Here is a 19,044-nt window from a genome sequence, read left to right on the forward strand (position 1 = left end):
GCAACACCGTGGTGATGAACCGGCTACTGTCACGTCCGGCGCCTCTGTTATGCTCGTCCCTTCGCCCCTCTCGTAAATAACTTGCCCTCTTTTTTTTATCTTTATCTTTTACCCCCATTTTGTGGACATTCTATCACGCGGCGTGGACCGACTGTAGCCGGGCTGCGGAGCCCGAAGAGACGCTTGTTAAAACTTCGGCGTGGCCTCAGGGTTTGGAGACGACTCGCATTCCCTCTGCTCCGATGGGACACGGCTGCAGACTTCCAGGTGGGGCGACTCTGAACGCACCACACTTTGTCCACGGATGCTCTGTAGTGATGATTGAGGGCCTTGTTCTCAGCCCTCAGGGCGACCGTCAACAACAACAACAACAACAACAACAACCACCACATATTTGAGCCAAAGGTCATTATGGGAGCGGGATGTGACCCGCCACTTGTTCCCGTTCGGCTCGTTTTTCGCCGTTGCTGCTCTGCTTTCGCTCACCTGCCTCAGCCCTGCGAATGCGGATGGAGGAATCACAGTCGTCAGAGACGGGGCGGCTGTGCACGAGCGCGCTCACACCGCTCAGGCATCGATGCCAACAAAGAGCGGCTGCGTGTGAACGCGGGCGTGAATATTATGGGATGGCCGGCAGTGGTGTTGTCAGGCAGGCGGGGGGGGGGGGGGGGGGGGGGGGGAGTGGGTGTAGAGCTGTTGGGGGAGGGGGTAGAGGGAGTGGTCGACCCATGTATATTATGGAATGATGGCAGCAGTGGGGGGTGGGGGTGGGGGGTGGTGTGTGTGTGTGTGTGTGTGTGTGTGTGTGTGTGTGTGTGTGTGTGCGCGCAGTGTGTTAGAGGTGTAAGCAGAACAGTAAAAATGGGTTGGCAAGGACGAGGTGTGGGACTCTGCGCACACGCGTGTACGTCTACATTTTAAGGAGCGTTCAAGAAACGACGATCAACCAGTACAGTCGGCACTGTTGCTATGAGAGCTACGTGTACCGGGGGGGGGGGGGGGGGTTGCAGAGCAGCTATAGGGGACGTAGATACAGGCAGAAGAACTCAGGCCTCAGACAGAAGTGGCGTGAAGTTGGGGAAAACAACGGACCGGTTGCAAACTTCATTAACTCAGGATTCAAACCACACGGCAACAAGTCAAAAGAAAAATAAAGCGTTTATTCTGGGTCCACCTGTCCTCAGGACCGGTTACTTTATTCTGGGTTCACCTGTCCTCAGGACCGGAGCGTTTATTCTGGGTACACCTGTCCTCAGGACCGGTTCCTTTATTCTGGGTTCACCTGTCCTCAGGACCGCTGCGTTTATTCTGGGTACACCTGTCCTCAGGACCGCTGCGTTTATTCTGGGTACACCTGTCCTCAGGACCGGTCCTTTATTCTGGGTTCACCTGTCCTCAGGACCGGTGCGTTTATTCTGGGTCACCTGTCCTCAGGACCGGAGCGTTCATTCTGGGTTCACCTGTCCTCAGGACCGGTTCCTTTATTCTGGGTACACCTGTCCTCGGGACCGCTGCGTTTATTCTGGGTACACCTGTCCTCGGGACCGGTTCCTTTATTCTGGGTTCACCTGTCCTCAGGACCGGAGCGTTTATTCTGGGTACACCTGTCCTCAGGACCGGTTCCTTTATTCTGGGTTCACCTGTCCTCAGGACCGCTGCGTTTATTCTGGGTTCACCTGTCCTCAGGACCGGTTCCTTTATTCTGGGTTCACCTGTCCTTAGGACCGGAGCGTTTATTCTGGGTACACCTGTCCTCAGGACCGGTTCCTTTATTCTGGGTCACCTGTCCTCAGGACCGGTGCGTTTATTCTGGGTACACCTGTCCTCAGGGTTGGTGTGCGACCCAACGCAGAGTAGCCAGTTCACCATTCACCCCCACGGTGGTGCTGCACAGCGTGATGACATCAGCACGCCGCCGGTTTAGCTTTAACGTACAGTTCCTCCGGCACATTCTTCGGAATCCTAATAAAACCCCGCGTGTGCCGACCATCGTCCCTGCCTCCTTATTTTGTGAGTAACGTGCGTTAGCATGAGGGAGACAGCGGTGTCCTCCGGGTGTGCAGCCGTCCGTGTGTAATATTTTCACCCGTTCTCCACAGCGCCGTCACCCTCCGCACAGCGACTCGCCTGTGTTTGTTTACCTGTTTACCTGTTTACCTGTTTACCTCGCTGCTCTGGCTGGGGCGTCGGCGACAGTCGCGTTGTGATCGGAGGCCTCGGCTCGGAGGCCCCGTGAAGCGAAGCGACTGGGCCTTTTTCTCCGGGTGCCAGCGAGTGCGTGCGGACCCGTTCGGCCTCTGCGTGCTGTTGTTTCCCCTCGTTGCTCGTTCAGGTCGTTTTTACAGCACAACGCTACAATGTGGGGTCGAAACCCGAGCCGGGATCTGGTCCCGGCTGTTCTCGACTGGGCGTCCGGCGCCACGGCCCGCACTTGCTGGTCTCGGCGGGCTGCACCCGGACCCGGCGTTTGGGTCGTGCTGGTGTGGCCCTGGAGCCCGGAGCCGTTGGGGGTTCTGGGAGGGCCCAACAGGCCCCAAACGCAGCAGCGGTTGACCCGCACACCGCAGCGACCCCCACGTGCACTACCTGCGCTTTAGGTGCATGAGCCAAAGTCTTTGACTTCTTGGAACAGTCGTCTCAGGTGGTTGCTAAGTCAGTATTATGGTCTGTCACTAGTGGACTCCCTTAGAGACCATGACATTGGCAGCCTATTTTTTTCTTTCTTTCTTTTTAGGAGTTGTATATTATGGGATGTATGCAGCGACTGCTGGAGTATTATGGTCTGTCAGGGAGCGGCAGGGAGGGGGCGTCACCATGACAACGGGGTTGCTAAGGGGGTTGGGACTACTGGTGGAAAGGGGAAGGAGTGTGCATGCGATGAGCCTGTATGCATGTCTAGTAATGGTAGTGTACGTGCGGACGCGCGTGCGGTCGCGCGCGTGGTGGAGGGGGTGGGGGCAGGCTGAGTATTATGGTCTGTTCGTTGCGAGGTAACTATGCAGAGTCCTGTGTGAGTGTGGGAGGGGGGATTATTATGGGATGTCTGCCCCCTTTGTGTGTTTGTGAGGTTGTTAGCTAAGCTCTGCGTGTAAGGTTGGGGGCGAGAGAAGAGGGGGACGTGCGACGTGTTTTGGGTCAATGTCGGTTCATTTTTTTTTTATTTCGATGATAAGTGGTTCCGGGCTTAATGAATGAGCACTAAATGGCGACAACTGGCGCACAAACAGTGTGAGTTATCTTAATTCTTCCATCGAGGGAAAGAGAGAGGAGGGAGAGCACACTTCGACCCGGGACTATTACCCACGCCACAGTAAGTTTATAATCTGAGAAGGTGGGCTTTCCGCACTTCAACTTTCTTTTTTTAAATTGTTTTACGCGAGTGTGCGAATTTGCCGCTTCTGTTTGAAACCATGATGGATGCCAGACTTATCATAATTCAGTTGTGTATGGGGAGAAAAAAAACTGCGAACCATTAAGCAGATCATGTCAAGTCACAGATCATTTAGTTGTTTAACTTATTTACGCGCGCCGATGGGATATTATTCGCAACGTAGACAATAAACCCGGCAAGGATTAGCTACCAACCAACGCTATTTATTTATTTTTTTCCAGCACCATCCACCCCCTCCCTTCCTGGACACCCCCGGTCCATTCTCCAGCCCGGTCCCACGTCATTTTCCCTCCTCCCTCGCCGACCGAGGAGCAAGGTTTAGGGGGGGATTAATTCGATCAACAAGAAACAGAATTGAAAATGTCGGGCAGTGAGGATGAGAGAGAAGACTTTGGAGCCGCGGACGAGCATTCACTTCTTCCCGGTAAGCTCAGTTTTTTTTTTGAAATTATTAGTATCTTTTTGCAAAGAAGATCCATCTTTGAGTCACTTGAGCGGGCTAAGGCTAGCGTTAGCTTTAGCCAGCCATGAGTACTCGGCTCCGGCGCTCCGTGGTACATTAAGCTAGTTTGCTAACTTGTGTGTTTATACTCGGGCTCACTTTTCGGCAGGAGCCTCGTTTACGCCTCACGTGTTCCCCTCAGCGCGACGCAAACTCAAGTTTTGAAGAGGGAACCGACAAGTTTTAACCTGCGCTGCTGTGGCATTCGCGTTGGTTGCCTGCGTGCACGTGCGCGCGCGCGACCAAGTCGTGCCAGTGCGCGTTCTGTTCTTCTTTTTTTTCTTCTCTCCCTCTCTCTCTCTCTCCCTCCGGCCTGCAGCGTTTATCTTGACCACCGAAAGCGCCGCAGTACGTGCGTGATTAGCGCGTGATTAACGCGTGTTTCCCCGCACAGGTGAGGACGATCTGGACGATGCTTTATCTGAGGTGGAGGAGGTGCCCAAGTCCAAGAAGAAGAAGAAAGCTAAGAAAAGCAGCCGGGAGAGCAGGAGCAGCAAGAGGCAGAGACCCATCAGAGAGGTCAGTTCGGTCTAACAGAAGGATATAGGTGTCATTTACGTGGTTGAATCCTGACCTAGTCAATAGTTCCGCGACCTTAATCACATGCGCTCCAAATTCTGCACGCTATTGGCTGCTTTGTGGGTCATTTAAAACCTTCCCTGCGTTAAAACTTTCCCTGCGTTAAACCTGTCAAGGATATTGTGTCTACATTTGCTCGGGCTTTTCCCCCACACTTCCAGAAGTCTTCTGCAGCCAAATGGTTCATGATGTAATGTGCTGCCGCTATAAAAGAGATAAATGTATTTTAATATGTGCAATATGTAATATGTGCAATATGTGCTGGAAATATCACAGATGAATAAGACAAATAACTGAGTCTGGTGCAATAAACAAGCACCAGGACCAGTGTTGTATTGCAGTTGACAATCTTCCTGTGTTTCAGGAGTTTCCAGTCAGCTCCCCAGAGCATCTAATTGGTTCCGAAGCAGCAGATAGAGATCCAGATGAGGGGGCTATGCGTTCCGAGAGTGAGGGAAGCGATTATGCCCCCGGGAAGAAGAAGAAGAAGCGCTCTAGCTCTGCTAAAGATAAAAAGAAAAGTGCGAGTGCAGAGAAGGGAAGTTCGTCTGCCTCTAAGAGCAAACGCAAAGATCCAGAGCCTGACGATGACGACGACGACGAAGAGGATTGCCAGGTAAAAACAGTGAGAAGTAATCGCGCACAGCTGAAATGTTAGGCCTTTATTGTTAACGCCTGCACTCTCTCAGCCTAAAAGCTCAGCGCAGCTTCTTGAGGCATGGGGCATGAAGGACATTGACCACGTATTTACTCAGGAAGACTATAATGCCCTCACTAACTACAAGGCCTTCAGCCAGTTTGTCAGGTATAGAGAATCTTGTGTTGTGATCGTATTTATGACTCCAGTCATCGCAACAGTTCTTCCTGAATAATTTATGTTGTTTTTCATCCCTAGGCCTTTAATTGCAGCTAAGAATCCCAAAATTGCTGTATCTAAGATGATGACATTAATGATGGCCAAGTGGAGAGAGTTCAGTACCAACAATCCTCTTAAGGTATTTCAGATGAACCAGGTTGGAGCTCTCAGATTCGGCGAGTTGCTGTGGCGCGTGTCTCAGTGCTGCGTGCTGTGTTGCAGGGCTCTGCCACGGCTAACGCGGCCCTGGCGGCTGCCAATGTGGCTGCAGCTGTGGAGAACATGGTGGCCACCGGGACGGAAGGAGCCTCTGAAACTGCCGTTGCTGCTTCAGCCGCCCCTGCTGCTCCTGCTGTTGCTGCCGCTGCCCCCGTTGTGCCCCAGCCTGCCCCGGCGCCTCCGCTCCGCAAGGCCAAGACTAAAGAGGGCAAAGGTAAAGTGGGGCCGATGTGGTGCCTATCGAATAAATGTGGCATGAATGTGGCACGTCATTTTAGTTGCTCATGATTTCATTTTAGATATTTGATTGTGTTCTCTTGTTTGACCATCGATCCTTCCGTGTTCTCAGGTCCGAACGCTCGTAAGAAGTCAAAGCCCGCCCCCAAGCCCCCGCCGAAATCCAAACCCAAGAAGGTGGCACCACTCAAGATCAAATTAGGGGGACTCAACAGCAAGAGAAAACGCTCCTCTGTAAGATTAACCTTGGTTGTTTTTCTATTTCGATAGTTTGGGCATTTCCGTTTATTTTAAACGTGTCTCCATCTCTGATAGAGCGATGAGGACGAACCTGATGTTGACAGTGACTTCGATGATGGGAGTTTCTCCGTGTCCGATGGCTCCAACCGCAGCAGTCGCCCTAAGAAGAAACCCAAAAGTTCAAAGAAGAAAAAGAAAGGTCTGCAGAGACGATGATTAAAGACATGATCAATTAGGACAATAACACAAGTGCAGAAGGTTTCATTTGGCCAGGACGCTTTCTATATTCTTATTCTCTCTGAACGTATATTTTCAGTGGAGACGGAGGATGGCGACGGCTATGAGACGGATCATCAGGACTACTGTGAGGTTTGCCAGCAAGGAGGAGAGATCATCTTGTGTGACACCTGTCCAAGAGCTTATCACATGGTCTGCCTGGACCCTGACATGGAAAAAGCACCCGAGGGCAAGTGGAGCTGCCCACACTGTGTGAGTACCATCAACGCATTTAGAGCCGTATGCAGACCAGGCAAATATTGATCCTTTTACAGGAACGGTGGCTTCTGACTGTTGGAGAACGGGGTCAGGACAGGCTGGGGGGGGGGGGGGGGGGGTTGCAGTCTCCTGGAGGAACCAGGGCAGGAAACAGCTTTAAGTTGAAACGTGTTTAGTAGAGTTTCTTCCTCTAAACCTGACGATATCTGTGGTGTGCGTCTTTTTAGATGGGTTCTTGCCTTAATTCAGTGCTGGTGACTTTCATAACCTGACACAAACGCAGGATTTGGGTGAACTGAGATGCCAGATATGGTCGGGCAGATTTTAAATAGGCTTTTGTTGACCTTCTCCGTTAAGAGATTAGCGTTGATTCATGGACGGTAAAAAGTGGATGAAAAGTCCCACCTGGCTGAACTGATGTGTGCTGGAAAGTTGGACTCGTTTAAGTGTTAGAAAGGAAAGCAGAAATGACAAAATCTTGGTTCCCTTTGTCCCCAAACCATTTAGCTTATTTTCCATTTATCTTCCCCCCCTTCCCCTCCACCAACCACCGCCCCCCCTCCCATCCCCCATTTCCTCATCTTGTCCCTCCCCTGCCATTTCCTTGCTCCCTCCCTCCCCCCTTCACCGTCCCTCCTCCACCCCTCCCTCCTCCATGGATCCACACAAATATGCACATATATGCTATGTAACCACCTCCCTCTCATACACACACGCGCACTCTGCGCCCGCCCACACCCCTCCCTTTTTCTTTTCACTCCATGTTACACCCCCACCCCCCCACCCCCCACCAACATGTACGCCGCTGCTGCCTCACTTTTTAATTCTGCCACCAGGAGAAAGAAGGCATCCAGTGGGAGGCCAAGGATGATCTCTCTGAAGGTGAAGGGGAGGATGAGGAAGACAGGAGAGATGAAGGGGTGGAGGAGGAGGATGACCACCACATTGAATTCTGCCGGGTGTGCAAGGATGGAGGAGAGCTGTTGTGCTGTGACACCTGCCCCTCCTCCTACCACATCCACTGCCTCAACCCTCCGCTCCCCGAAATCCCTAATGGAGAATGGATCTGCCCCCGCTGCAAGGTAACCACAGTTCACTGGTGGGGGGGGGGGGTGCATGGGGTCTGTCTGGCACCCTTATTTTCTTTTTCATGTGAAAATATGAGAAATTTAGAAAATAGCTTTTAAGGTCAAAGTAATCATTTTACCTCTTTTGCGTCTTAACAGTGTCCACCAATGAAGGGTAAAGTCCAGAAGGTTTTAACATGGAGGTGGGGGGAGCCACCTGCCCCCACACCTGTCCCTCGGCCTGCTGACCTTCCACCCGATGCTCCTGACCCCCCACCACTGGCTGGGCGCAGGGAGAGGGAGTTCTTTGTCAAATGGTGCAATATGTCCTACTGGCATTGCTCGTGGGTGCTGGAGCTCCAGGTACACCGCAGACTCCCCACTGCAGCCTCACTGAGGTGATGAGATGATGTCTTCATGAACCTGCTCTTTCCCTTCTACCCTCAGTTGGAGCTGAACTGCCAGGTGATGTTCCGTAACTACCAAAGGAAGACTGACATGGACGAGCCACCACCTGTGGATTTCGGAGGGGAGGGTGATGATGATAAAAGCAGCAAAAGGAAGAACAAGGACCCTCTTATTGCCCGCATGGAGGAGGAGATCTGCCGCTACGGTGTCAAGATGGAGTGGCTGATGATCCATCGCGTCCTCAACCACAGGTAGGACAATGGAGTAGAAAAGGTGCATTATGTACCATGCAAAAGTATTAAAATTCTACACACGCGCTGCGGTCCAAACGACGTGCACGGCTCGTCCTTTTGTATCGACTGTCTTGGTGTGACAACCTTGAGTCGTCATTGTCGTGGTTGATAGATGGCAACTGTCTGTAAGAATGCCAGTATAGGATGTTGGGTAAAACATTAATACGACCACGACTGAAGAGGTTTGTGAATTGAATCATAATTTAGAATGAACAACACTTCATGAAAGTTTATATAATTTGCATATGCCTGAAGACTAAAAGTGCAAGAGGTAGCGCTTCATTGTTGTTCCATCTGTCTTCTTTTTCATTCCAGTGTTGATAAGAAAAATAATGTTCATTACTTAATCAAATGGAGAGATCTGCCTTATGACCAGTCAACCTGGGAGAGTGAAGACATGGACATCCCTGAATATGACCCCTACAAACAGACATACTGGAATCACAGGTCATTTACAATAACTTTGATATTCCAGAGGGGCAAATATCATTGAAATTGTGTTTTTGCTCACTCACTGTTGTTTTCTTCCAGAGAATTGATGGTGGGTGAGGAGGGCAGACCTGGAAAGAAGCTGAAGAAAACGGTTAAAGTCAAAAAAGCAGAGAGACCGCCGGCTAACCCAGTCGTAGACGTAAGCACCTCTCTTACTTATACTTTGGTCATTTCATACTAAAACAGTGTAATAAAATACCTCTCAGGACAGAGACGGAATTTATATCTCTTTCTTTTCTTTCTCTCCAGCCTACCATTAAGTTTGATCGCCAGCCGGACTACCTGGACAGCACAGGTGGAACTCTGCATCCATACCAGCTGGAAGGACTAAACTGGCTCAGGTTTTCTTGGGCTCAAGCCACAGATACAATCCTTGCTGATGAGATGGGTTTAGGCAAGACTGTGCAGACTGCAGTGTTCCTCTACTCTCTTTACAAAGAGGTAAGAATTGTGGCATTACTCTCATGTCAGTTGGTACTTTGTGGAACATGTGGAACAGCTTTTTTGTCCCGTCTGCCCTCCCCTGTCAAGCTGTGTTAGTGGGTGGGGTTTCAGACATGTGACAGAGAGTAAGTTTGCCCAGTAAAGGGGATGAGTTCTAAGTTAGGAACTCTATCCTAAAGGCAGGGCAAAACATTAGATATTGTATGTGTGTGTACGTCGTCAGATAAGGTCGACTGGTCAGGCTACCGTATAGTCTGGATAAAAGCATTGCGTATTTAAATGAAGCTATATGAGCGTTATCCTGTATTGACTTGGTGTGCGGTGATTATAGGGCCACTCCAAAGGTCCCTTCCTGGTCAGCGCTCCCCTTTCCACCATCATTAACTGGGAGAGAGAGTTTGAGATGTGGGCTCCCGATATGTATGTGGTGACCTATGTCGGAGACAAAGACAGCAGGGCTGTCATTCGTGAAAACGAGTTCTCCTTTGAAGGGAACGCCATCCGGGGCGGGAAAAAAGCCTCCAAAATGAAGGTAAGGAGAAAGTTCAAGAGTGGCACCAAAAACCGTTAAAACCCTTTTATCAACTGGTTTGGCTTAATTAATTAGTTACACATACCTGGGTGATTAATACTGACACATTGTATAAGATATAAAAAGTTGTCTTGGTTGTAACAACTCTTTTGACCCCAGTTGTTTCCTTACTCTCTCGGGCTGCTATTCTGTGCTTTACAGAAAGACTCAACAGTCAAGTTTCATGTCCTGCTGACATCCTATGAGTTGATTACCATCGACCAGGCTGTGCTTGGCTCCATTGAGTGGGCTTGTCTGGTGGTAGATGAGGCGCACAGGCTGAAAAATAACCAGTCCAAGGTAATCATCTCAACAACCCTGTTGCCACCATGTCATGCTAACTACTTTTTCTTACACTAACTCTCCCAATTTGTTCAGTTTTTCAGAGTCTTGAACAACTATCAGTTGCAACACAAGCTGCTGCTAACTGGGACTCCTCTTCAGAATAACTTGGAAGAGCTCTTCCACTTGCTGAACTTCTTGACCCCAGAGAGATTCAAGTCAGTAGCCGCACATGAGAACACCTCACATGTGACTGCATTGCTATCGTTTATGCGTCGCTAATACTCGTTATCTCTGCAGCAACCTGGAGGGATTTCTTGAGGAATTTGCAGACATTGCCAAAGAGGACCAGATCAAGAAGCTCCACGACATGCTGGGACCACACATGCTCAGGAGGCTGAAGGCCGACGTATTCAAACACATGCCTTCAAAGACGGAGCTCATTGTTAGAGTGGAACTTAGCCCCATGCAGAAGTAAGTTGGCAGACTGTGTTGACGAAAATCCTCAAGTGTGATTCTGATGCGTTAAAGTTTCATATCGCTGTTTTTCATCATTTTCAATCCATTTCTTTGAAGTTATTTAACACATAATCTGTTCTCTTACCCAGAAAATACTACAAGTTCATTCTTACACGCAATTTTGAGGCCCTGAACACGCGTGGGGGTGGAAACCAAGTCTCCCTGCTCAATGTGGTGATGGACCTTAAAAAATGTTGCAATCACCCCTACCTCTTCCCTGCAGCTGCCACAGTACGGTTCAAGTAGTTTTCATATGTTTGCAGAAAACATGATCCACTTTGTAACTGATCTACAGTCACTAGATTCACTTCTTTTTTCTATGCAGGAGGCAGCAAAACTTCCCAACGGCATGTATGAGGGGAATTCTCTGGTAAAGTCTTCAGGGAAACTGATGCTGCTCCAGAAGATGATGAGAAAGCTGAAGGAGGGGGGCCACAGGGTTCTTGTTTTCTCTCAGATGACCAAAATGCTGGACCTGCTGGAGGACTTCCTGGAGAATGAGGGCTACAAATATGAAAGAATTGATGGTGGAGTCACTGGAAACATGAGGCAGGAGGCTATCGACCGCTTTAATGGTAGGTTTAATGCAGTAGTTGTTTTTTTTTTTTTTTTTTAAGACACCTGCTGTGGTTTAATTCCTAACCTTTATGCTTGTGTTTTTTGTTAACAGCTCCAGGCGCTCCTCAGTTTGCTTTCCTCCTCTCAACCAGAGCGGGTGGTTTGGGCATCAATCTTGCATCAGCTGACACCGTCATCATTTATGATTCTGACTGGAACCCCCACAACGACATCCAGGTACGCAGCGTGACAGCTCTCAACATCAGTGTCTTCGTTTCTGACTGGATCAAAGGAGATAATGCTGTTGTTGCTCTGTAGGCCTTCAGTAGGGCTCACCGTATCGGCCAGAACAGGAAGGTGATGATCTATCGCTTTGTTACCAAAGCTTCTGTTGAGGAGAGGATTACGCAGGTTTGTGAAAAGGAACACCGGAATGTTTTACACATACCTGTTGTAACGGTTTGCTCAGTCTCTACCCAAAACTTGTTGGTTAACTCTTTTTTTAATTTGCCCTACCAATAGGTGGCGAAGAAGAAGATGATGCTGACCCATTTGGTCGTGCGACCTGGTCTTGGCTCCAAGACGGGCTCCATGTCTAAGCAGGAGCTCGACGACATCCTCAAGTTTGGAACAGAGGAGTTGTTCAAGGATGAAATTGGAGATGGTGTGTTGGCTCAAACACAAATTTGTGTACATGTTTTCTACTTTAGATTTTGTTCTATGGTCACTGCTGTTCAGATCAGGGCAAACTTCAATTGTTCTTTACTAGCAGCCCTATTGTCTTTGCTCATTAGTCACCCATAAACTTTGCAAACACCTTTGAGGTAACGAGTCTCGGTTTTGTTAATCTGTTGTTGTTTTAAAAGGTTGTCAGTGAGTCCTGCAAAGCAAACTTGAGTTTTCAGTTCATCACTCCTGAACATGAAGCATTTTCACTGACCTCATTGAATTCTGCATCGTGAAGAATCGTGTTGAGGTGGTCGCGTTTTCACCGAATTACTCATTTCTGTTTCCTTTTCTGCCGTGCTTTTAGGGGACAATAAAGAGGACGACAGCAGTGTGATCCATTACGACGATCACGCAATCGACCGTTTGCTTGACAGGAACCAGGATGCCACAGAGGACACTGAGCTCCAGAGCATGAATGAGTACCTCAGCTCATTCAAAGTGGCCCAATATGTGGTCAAAGATGAAGATGATGAGGTGAGAGCATGTCCGTGAAATATCTGTGTAGATAGGAACTGCAACACTTGGATTAAAATGTTCAGAAGGGTGACGGTTTAGACCCTATGTATCACACAGATTATGGTGTTATTGCTGCTGTCTAAAACAATCAGCTTGTCTCATGCTCATTAATACCCCCCCACCCCCATCCCCCACAATAGGTGCTAAGGGTGCTTTGCTCTCCAGTAACCTACACACATCACACCTCTAATAACGGAAATCATTATTATCACCATGTTGGCAAACAGCTGCTGTGGCAGGCGATGCGCGCCGCTTTCACTGTAGTTTTACATTTATGGTGGAAGTCACCTGAAAGTCTCAGGGGAGAAGAACAAATAAATCGGGATTAAAACAAAAAAGGGTGTAAGACAAAATAAAATGGCGGCAGCAAAGACGGGTTCTACAGAGTCAGCAGGAGCTGTCCCAACAAGCCAAGTTTCTCAGGGTGCTTACGTACCTATAACAAAGGTAGGAAGCGATTGATTCCCTTGGCTCTGCTTCTTATTTGTTACAAAAGACACTGGTATGGATGGAAAAGTCTGGTAATTTCCACAGCTGCTGGTAGTGAAGGCGTGTGTGGGTGGGGGGGAGTACTATATGGGAGTGGTTGGTGGATATGTGTAATAAGATTTTAAAACATAATTGTCAGCACACGTGGAATAAATTTAAAAAATACTATAATAAAGAATTACTAATACATACGGGCACCGAGGACAAATGTACCCCGGTGTGTGTGGACGAGCGGTTGACGGGAGGTATTTTCCCTTCAGCAGTGAAACGCACCCAGTCACAGATGAAGGCCCCACTCCCCCCCCCCCCCCCCCCCCGCACGTCATGTCCTGACAGGCTGGAGTTTGTGCAAAAGCAACAATTCACCACGTCGATGATAAATTGATTCGATCCAAAAGTCCTGAAATGGACACCGACTCCATAACTCCCCACTCTCCACGCCGGCAGCGCCTGGTGTATAAATCCCGCTCGTAACGTGATTTAAGATGACGTAATGTTTGAGAGGAGCATTTCTTTGGCACGTACTGACGCGTTTAAACTTGTCTTGATTTCAAATCCTCCTTTAATTTTTCCAAATGGTCAGTTTTCACAAGATCACATTGAGTTTACAAAGTGTCAAAACCTGCAAGGTGGACTTTAGTCAAGCTTCCTGTAATTATGTCACCTAACTGATTTTAACCAGTTCTTGTTGAGTGGAGGGGGTTTGTTTAAACATTCTTTCCTTTTTTAATGAGGAGGAAGAGGTGGAAAGGGAGGTGATCAAACAGGAAGAAAGCGTGGACCCCGACTACTGGGAGAAGCTGCTCCGCCACCACTATGAGCAGCAGCAGGAGGATCTTGCTCGAAATCTGGGCAAAGGCAAAAGAACTCGAAAGCCGGTCAACTACAATGATGGCTCCCAAGAGGAACGAGGTATAAGACAGGGTACAGAACAGTATTCCGTATCATACAGTGTGTTGTGTTGTGTTGTGGTGCTGTGCTGTGCTGTGCTGTGCTGTGTGGGTGGACTTGCATTTGTGTATTGTTGGTAGAATAATTAACATGCAATGTTCTGTGTTACGAAGCAAACTGACAATGTTTAACGGACCAAAAATGATTAAACAAGTTAAATTCGGTCCCGATGAGGCCCTAAGGCCTATATTTAACAAGAGAAACAATATTTTAAAGAATAGAATATTGCATGTTGGTTTTTCTGTTCTGTGTTTTACCACTACAGATAAAAATTTTGCTTCATAAATGTAATGTAAAGGTAGATTAAGGTATAATTGCATGTTTTGTTTCCATAATAGTTTGAACAATTCCGTAGTTTTGTTGATTTAGGACATCTCAAAATGAAGCGCTGCAGCAGTGGCTCCCCCTTGTGGCCATACGCCAAATCGCAGTGATTTTGGGGAACTGCAGCTTTTTGGTGTCCCCCCCCCCCCCCCCAAAAGTCAAATTCAACTTATAAAATATTTTTACCATGATTTAGACTGTCTTGACTCTCCATTTTTGATTCCTTCAGACTGGCAAGAAGATCAATCTGATAACCAGTCAGACTATTCTGTGGCCTCTGAGGAAGGTGACGAGGACTTCGATGAGCGAAGTGAAGGTAATGCTCAGCCCTGTCTGTTGTGCAGAGGAATGTTTGTGAGAGAGTGCGCTGATCTTTTCAGATTTGCATAATTGACTGTCCCAACAATCTCTTGTCAGTTCTAAATATGGAACCGTTTGTGCTCCAGGCCTGTCACACTATTTCCCTTAAGCCACCCTTGCTCTTATTGCGATACAGCCGACAGTTATTGTCATTAACAACCATAAAACAACTTGGAAAACTGCGTTTTCTGTGCTGTAAAGAAGTAAGAAATGATAGAATAAGTAAGAGTGTAGACTTCATGGTGCACGTGGGTTCACGGCTGCGTGATTAAAACTAGTCCCAATAAAATGTGACTCTGTTTATTTTATTTTCAGCTAATTCCCGCAGACCAAACCGTAAAGGGTTAAGGAATGACCGGGACAAACCTCTACCTCCACTGTTGGCCAGAGTGGGCGGGAACATCGAGGTGAGTTCCTGCAGATGAAAACACTTCAAAGCATTTTAATGTATCTACGTCCTGCGGTCGGTTCTTTGTTGCAAGTGCTCACCTTTGACCTCCTTTTCCTGACTGACAGGTTTTGGGCTTTAATGCCCGACAGAGGAAGGCTTTCCTGAATGCTGTGATGCGTTATGGGATGCCTCCCCAGGATGCGTTCACTAATCAGTGGCTGGTGAGGGACCTTCGCGGGAAGTCTGAGAAAGAGTTTAAGTGAGTCGCAATGTGTCTTTTGTTTTTTTTTTTTTTTTTTTGTGCATCTTTGTGACATGAAAACTTAGAAGTTCTTGATGTTGAAACACAGTTTGCAGCAGAAAAGTAAACTGAATCAACAATCAAATAGTTTCAAGTTCTTGCAGCGTGATCTGAAATGATCATTGAATATTAACCTGATCGTGAATATTGCAAAAGGATGAACCATATATAACTATATGATAAACCAGGATGAATATTTACAGCGACATGAAGATGACCCTTATGCTCAGATACAGAGCTAGGACTTTTAGGAATAGTTTAAATGAAAAAAAAGGGTCTTCTGTAGTAAATTAGTCCTGTTCAGTGTTTTTTGTTTGTCGCCATGGCGATTTTCAGCAGCATTATTGTGCCGTGTGTGCAGCCCCACTCACAATCTGTCACCTCGTGCTTGTTCTCAGGGCCTACGTGTCGCTTTTCATGCGTCACCTGTGCGAGCCGGGAGCTGATGGAGCCGAGACCTTTGCGGACGGCGTCCCGCGTGAGGGTCTGTCTCGGCAGCACGTGCTCACCCGCATTGGTGTCATGTCGCTCATAAGAAAGAAGGCGAGTAGAAGTGGCTACAGAAGCTGGTGTAGAGAAGTAGCGATGGCACAGGTGTTCACTGTCTGAGCTCTGGGTTGCAGGTGCAGGAGTTTGAGCACGTGAACGGTCAGTGGTCGATGCCCTGGATGGCAGAGCTGGAGGAGAACAAGAGGGCTGCAGCTTTGGCTGCAGGCGAAGACCCAAAGACTCCTTCAACAGGGACTCCTGCTGATACGCAGCCAAACACTCCTATCCCAGGTAAACACACACCTGTCAACCCCGGGAATTGTTGGATCGGCTCATTATTGTAGTTTGACCGGCACCATTTACAATGAGCTTGATAGAGTGGAAAAATGTATAATTTTGATGTGTTCACTCTTTTGTCAGAAGATTTATCTAAATTGGATGAAAAGGAAGAGGGAAAGAAGGACTGTGAGGATGGCAAGGGAACCAAGAAGATGGATGATTCCGAGGTTATTGACGCTTTTTTTATTGTTATAACCGTCAGTTTCAGCAAACCTGTCAAATCAAAAAGTGATGACTGTTTTTTTTTTTTTTCTTTTCTTAAGATTATTGAAATTCCGGACGAGTCTGAAAAATCACCAGACCTTGAGAAGAAAGAAGTTGACTCCACAGCAGAGAAAGAGGAGAAGAGTACAGGAAATGGAGAAGGAGGAAAGGAGAAAGAGGCTGAAGATGCCGGCAAGGACAAAGAAGAAAAGGACAAAACCTCGGAGTTGGACGACGCTCCCGCTGAGGTCAAGGCCGAAGGTTCCGATGGAAAGAACAGTGAAGCCGAGGTGGGAAAAGATGAGAAGATGGACACCAGTTCACCAGTGGAGGAAAAGAAAGGTACTCTTGGCAGTGAAAGTAGCTTTAAAAAAGATTTATCTGATGTCGATTTGTTAAACTCCAGTTTTAACAGCACGCTGATCAAAACTTGAACTTGTAATTCAGAACTAAAGGAAGAAAAAGACGGTGTGAAAACGGAGGAGGCCACAAAGCTGCAGAACGGCGAGAACGCCAAAGAAGGTGCGACAGCTGCGCCGGTGGTTAACGTCAGCGAGGAGAAGAAGAAAGCAACGAAGCAGAGGTTCATGTTCAACATCGCAGATGGAGGATTCACAGGTGGGGAGACTCTCAAGCACGCGCCTCCTTCTCCGTCTACGCTCGTTTGACCTCTTTTCCCCCCTTTTTTAGAGCTTCACTCACTGTGGCAGAACGAAGAGCGAGCCGCCACCGTCACGAAGAAAACTTTTGAGATTTGGCACCGTCGCCATGACTACTGGCTGCTGGCTGGCATCATACAGTATCCTTAAGTGGGGAAGACCTTTGTGAATGTAAATGCTTTTATCACATTGTGACCACGGCAGCTTTGGAGCGCCACACTCCATGACCCGTCTGTTTACACGCCGATGACCTTGACTCGGGCGTCTCCCAGACACGGTTACGCTCGGTGGCAGGACGTGCAGAATGATGTGAGGTTTGCCATCCTCAATGAGCCCTTCAAAGGCGAGATGAGCAGAGGAAACTTCCTGGAGATTAAGAACAAGTTTCTGGCACGCAGGTTCAAGGTAGCCCGAGCTCGCTCACTCGTGCGTCTCCGTTCACGCCTCTTCCTGTCGCCTCCATGTCATGGCTGGTTTGTGTGCAGTTGTTGGAGCAGGCGCTGGTGATCGAGGAGCAGCTGCGCAGGGCAGCGTATCTGAACATGACCGAGGACCCGGCCCACCCGTCGATGGCCCTGAACACTCGCTTCAGCGAGGTGGAGTGTCTGGCTGAGTCCCACCAGCACCTGAGCAAAGAGTCCATGTCTGGAAACAAGCCTGCCAATGCAGTTCTACATAAAGGTAAAACTTGTGGTCGAGGACGAGCCGCCGCTTTGAATTCTTTCACGTCGGGTGGAACTAAAAAAAACCCTCGTTTGCTTTCGCCAGTTCTCAAACAGCTGGAGGAGCTTCTGAGTGACATGAAAGCCGACGTCACACGTCTCCCCGCGACCATCGCCAGGATACCCCCCGTTGCCGTGCGGCTTCAAATGTCCGAGAGGAACATCCTCAGCCGATTGGCCAGCCGGGGCCTGAGGTCACCAGTCAAAGCCAATCACAGACCTCACAGCAGATGCAAGTGCCGCGCTGACCAGTGACCTCACTCGTCTCACTCCTACCGACCAGGGCCAGTTCCATTCACCTCACCGCCACGTAGCAGACGTCCTCCCCCTCAGCATCCGTGTACAGTCACACTAGTCCTTGTTCTACACCTACAACCCACCTCGGGGGTCAGCACGCTGCTGCAGGATTGGAAAAGGCTGGAAGCGTAGAGTTGAGATGGGAGTGAATGGGGGAAACGGTCCTCGTGGCAGGAAAGATCGCTTTTCTCCTCCAACGAGATCCATATTTAACCGCTGCAGCCGAAGCAGCAACGACGTGCAGGGACCTCCAGTGACTCTTTCCTTTCTGTCAGGTTGAACTCCTACGTGGAAGATGAAGGTGCAGCAGCTAGACAGGAGATTAGAAGGCAAGCTTGGAGTATGCAGGTGCTTTTTAGTCATTTGGGGGTCGTTTTAAAAGAACCTAAAGATTAGTAAGCTCATTTCACTTTCAGAAAACTGTAGGATTTTTGTCATTTCCTTCTCCCGTCTCATGTCTGTGTAGAGCGAGTACATGTGTGAGTGTTTCTGTGTCTGTGTAAATTAGGGCATCTTAATGTGCACCTCTACTGCAGAAACGCCCCCGACGCTGAGAGACTTAATATCACTTTTCTACCAGTGGGTCAGGTTCCGTTACCTCCTCCTGCGTCTTCATCCTCCATCCCGACGCTCCACCTTCCTCAGTAAGGTGACCCGGTCCAGGATCCGCATCTCTGTGCTCCAACTCCAGCCAGAACCCTGACATTCCCAACGGCTCCGCCGCAGATTTGCTCCTCGGAAACTCTCCTTTGTCCTTTCACAGCTCTTAGGTACATGGGATGGTTTTGAGATCAATGGCAATCTTAATTTAATTTGTTACTGTTGTTAAATTGTTACATTGTTGAATATTATGGGTACCACGTTTATTTTATCATTGCAGTTTGTTTTTATGGACTAAAATAAAAAGTAAACAGTTTTTCAAAGTCTTGTCACATTTTTTTTTAAAATTCTTTTTAAGAAGCACAAATGATCCTAAATTTCCTTTCAAACTGCTGGATGTTAAACTCAGAGTAGAGAATTCTGCCTGGCTCATAATTATGTTTCTTCTTTTTTTTTTTTTTTGAAAGTATCCATGTTTGGTGAAGTAGGAGTGTGTGGCAGGGTGGGTTTTACAGGACTA

General features: G+C 48.3%; 1 protein-coding gene across 4 annotated transcripts; it reads left to right on the top strand.

The window, feature by feature from the left end:
• The first annotated feature begins 3,037 nt into the window (after positions 1-3,037).
• On the top strand, positions 3,038-18,840 carry chd4b (chromodomain helicase DNA binding protein 4b). Of its 4 annotated transcripts, none has more exons than XM_057045826.1 (39): positions 3,038-3,310; positions 3,613-3,815; positions 4,288-4,412; positions 4,837-5,088; positions 5,162-5,277; positions 5,368-5,467; positions 5,551-5,761; positions 5,897-6,018; positions 6,100-6,223; positions 6,341-6,513; positions 7,356-7,601; positions 7,746-7,949; positions 8,034-8,245; positions 8,603-8,734; positions 8,819-8,918; positions 9,029-9,220; positions 9,555-9,755; positions 9,957-10,094; positions 10,173-10,294; positions 10,377-10,550; positions 10,685-10,826; positions 10,921-11,170; positions 11,266-11,390; positions 11,472-11,564; positions 11,676-11,817; positions 12,187-12,356; positions 13,622-13,811; positions 14,392-14,478; positions 14,838-14,929; positions 15,039-15,172; positions 15,613-15,757; positions 15,838-15,994; positions 16,127-16,209; positions 16,306-16,588; positions 16,694-16,864; positions 16,937-17,045; positions 17,178-17,310; positions 17,391-17,586; positions 17,674-18,840. In XM_057045826.1, the coding sequence occupies exons 2-39, from the start codon at positions 3,752-3,754 to the stop codon at positions 17,880-17,882; spliced, it is 5,919 nt and encodes a 1,972-aa protein (XP_056901806.1). In that variant the 5' UTR covers positions 3,038-3,310; positions 3,613-3,751; the 3' UTR covers positions 17,883-18,840. The 4 variants fall into 4 exon arrangements, with proteins under 4 accessions (XP_056901806.1, XP_056901807.1, XP_056901805.1 ...); XM_057045827.1 differs by having other exon boundaries at positions 3,039-3,310; positions 13,622-13,799; positions 16,124-16,209; XM_057045825.1 differs by having other exon boundaries at positions 3,039-3,310; positions 13,625-13,811; positions 16,124-16,209.
• The last annotated feature ends 204 nt before the right edge of the window (positions 18,841-19,044 follow it).

The sequence above is a fragment of the Takifugu flavidus genome, chromosome 10 (assembly GCF_003711565.1).
Source record: "Takifugu flavidus isolate HTHZ2018 chromosome 10, ASM371156v2, whole genome shotgun sequence".
Lineage (NCBI taxonomy): Eukaryota > Metazoa > Chordata > Actinopteri > Tetraodontiformes > Tetraodontidae > Takifugu > Takifugu flavidus.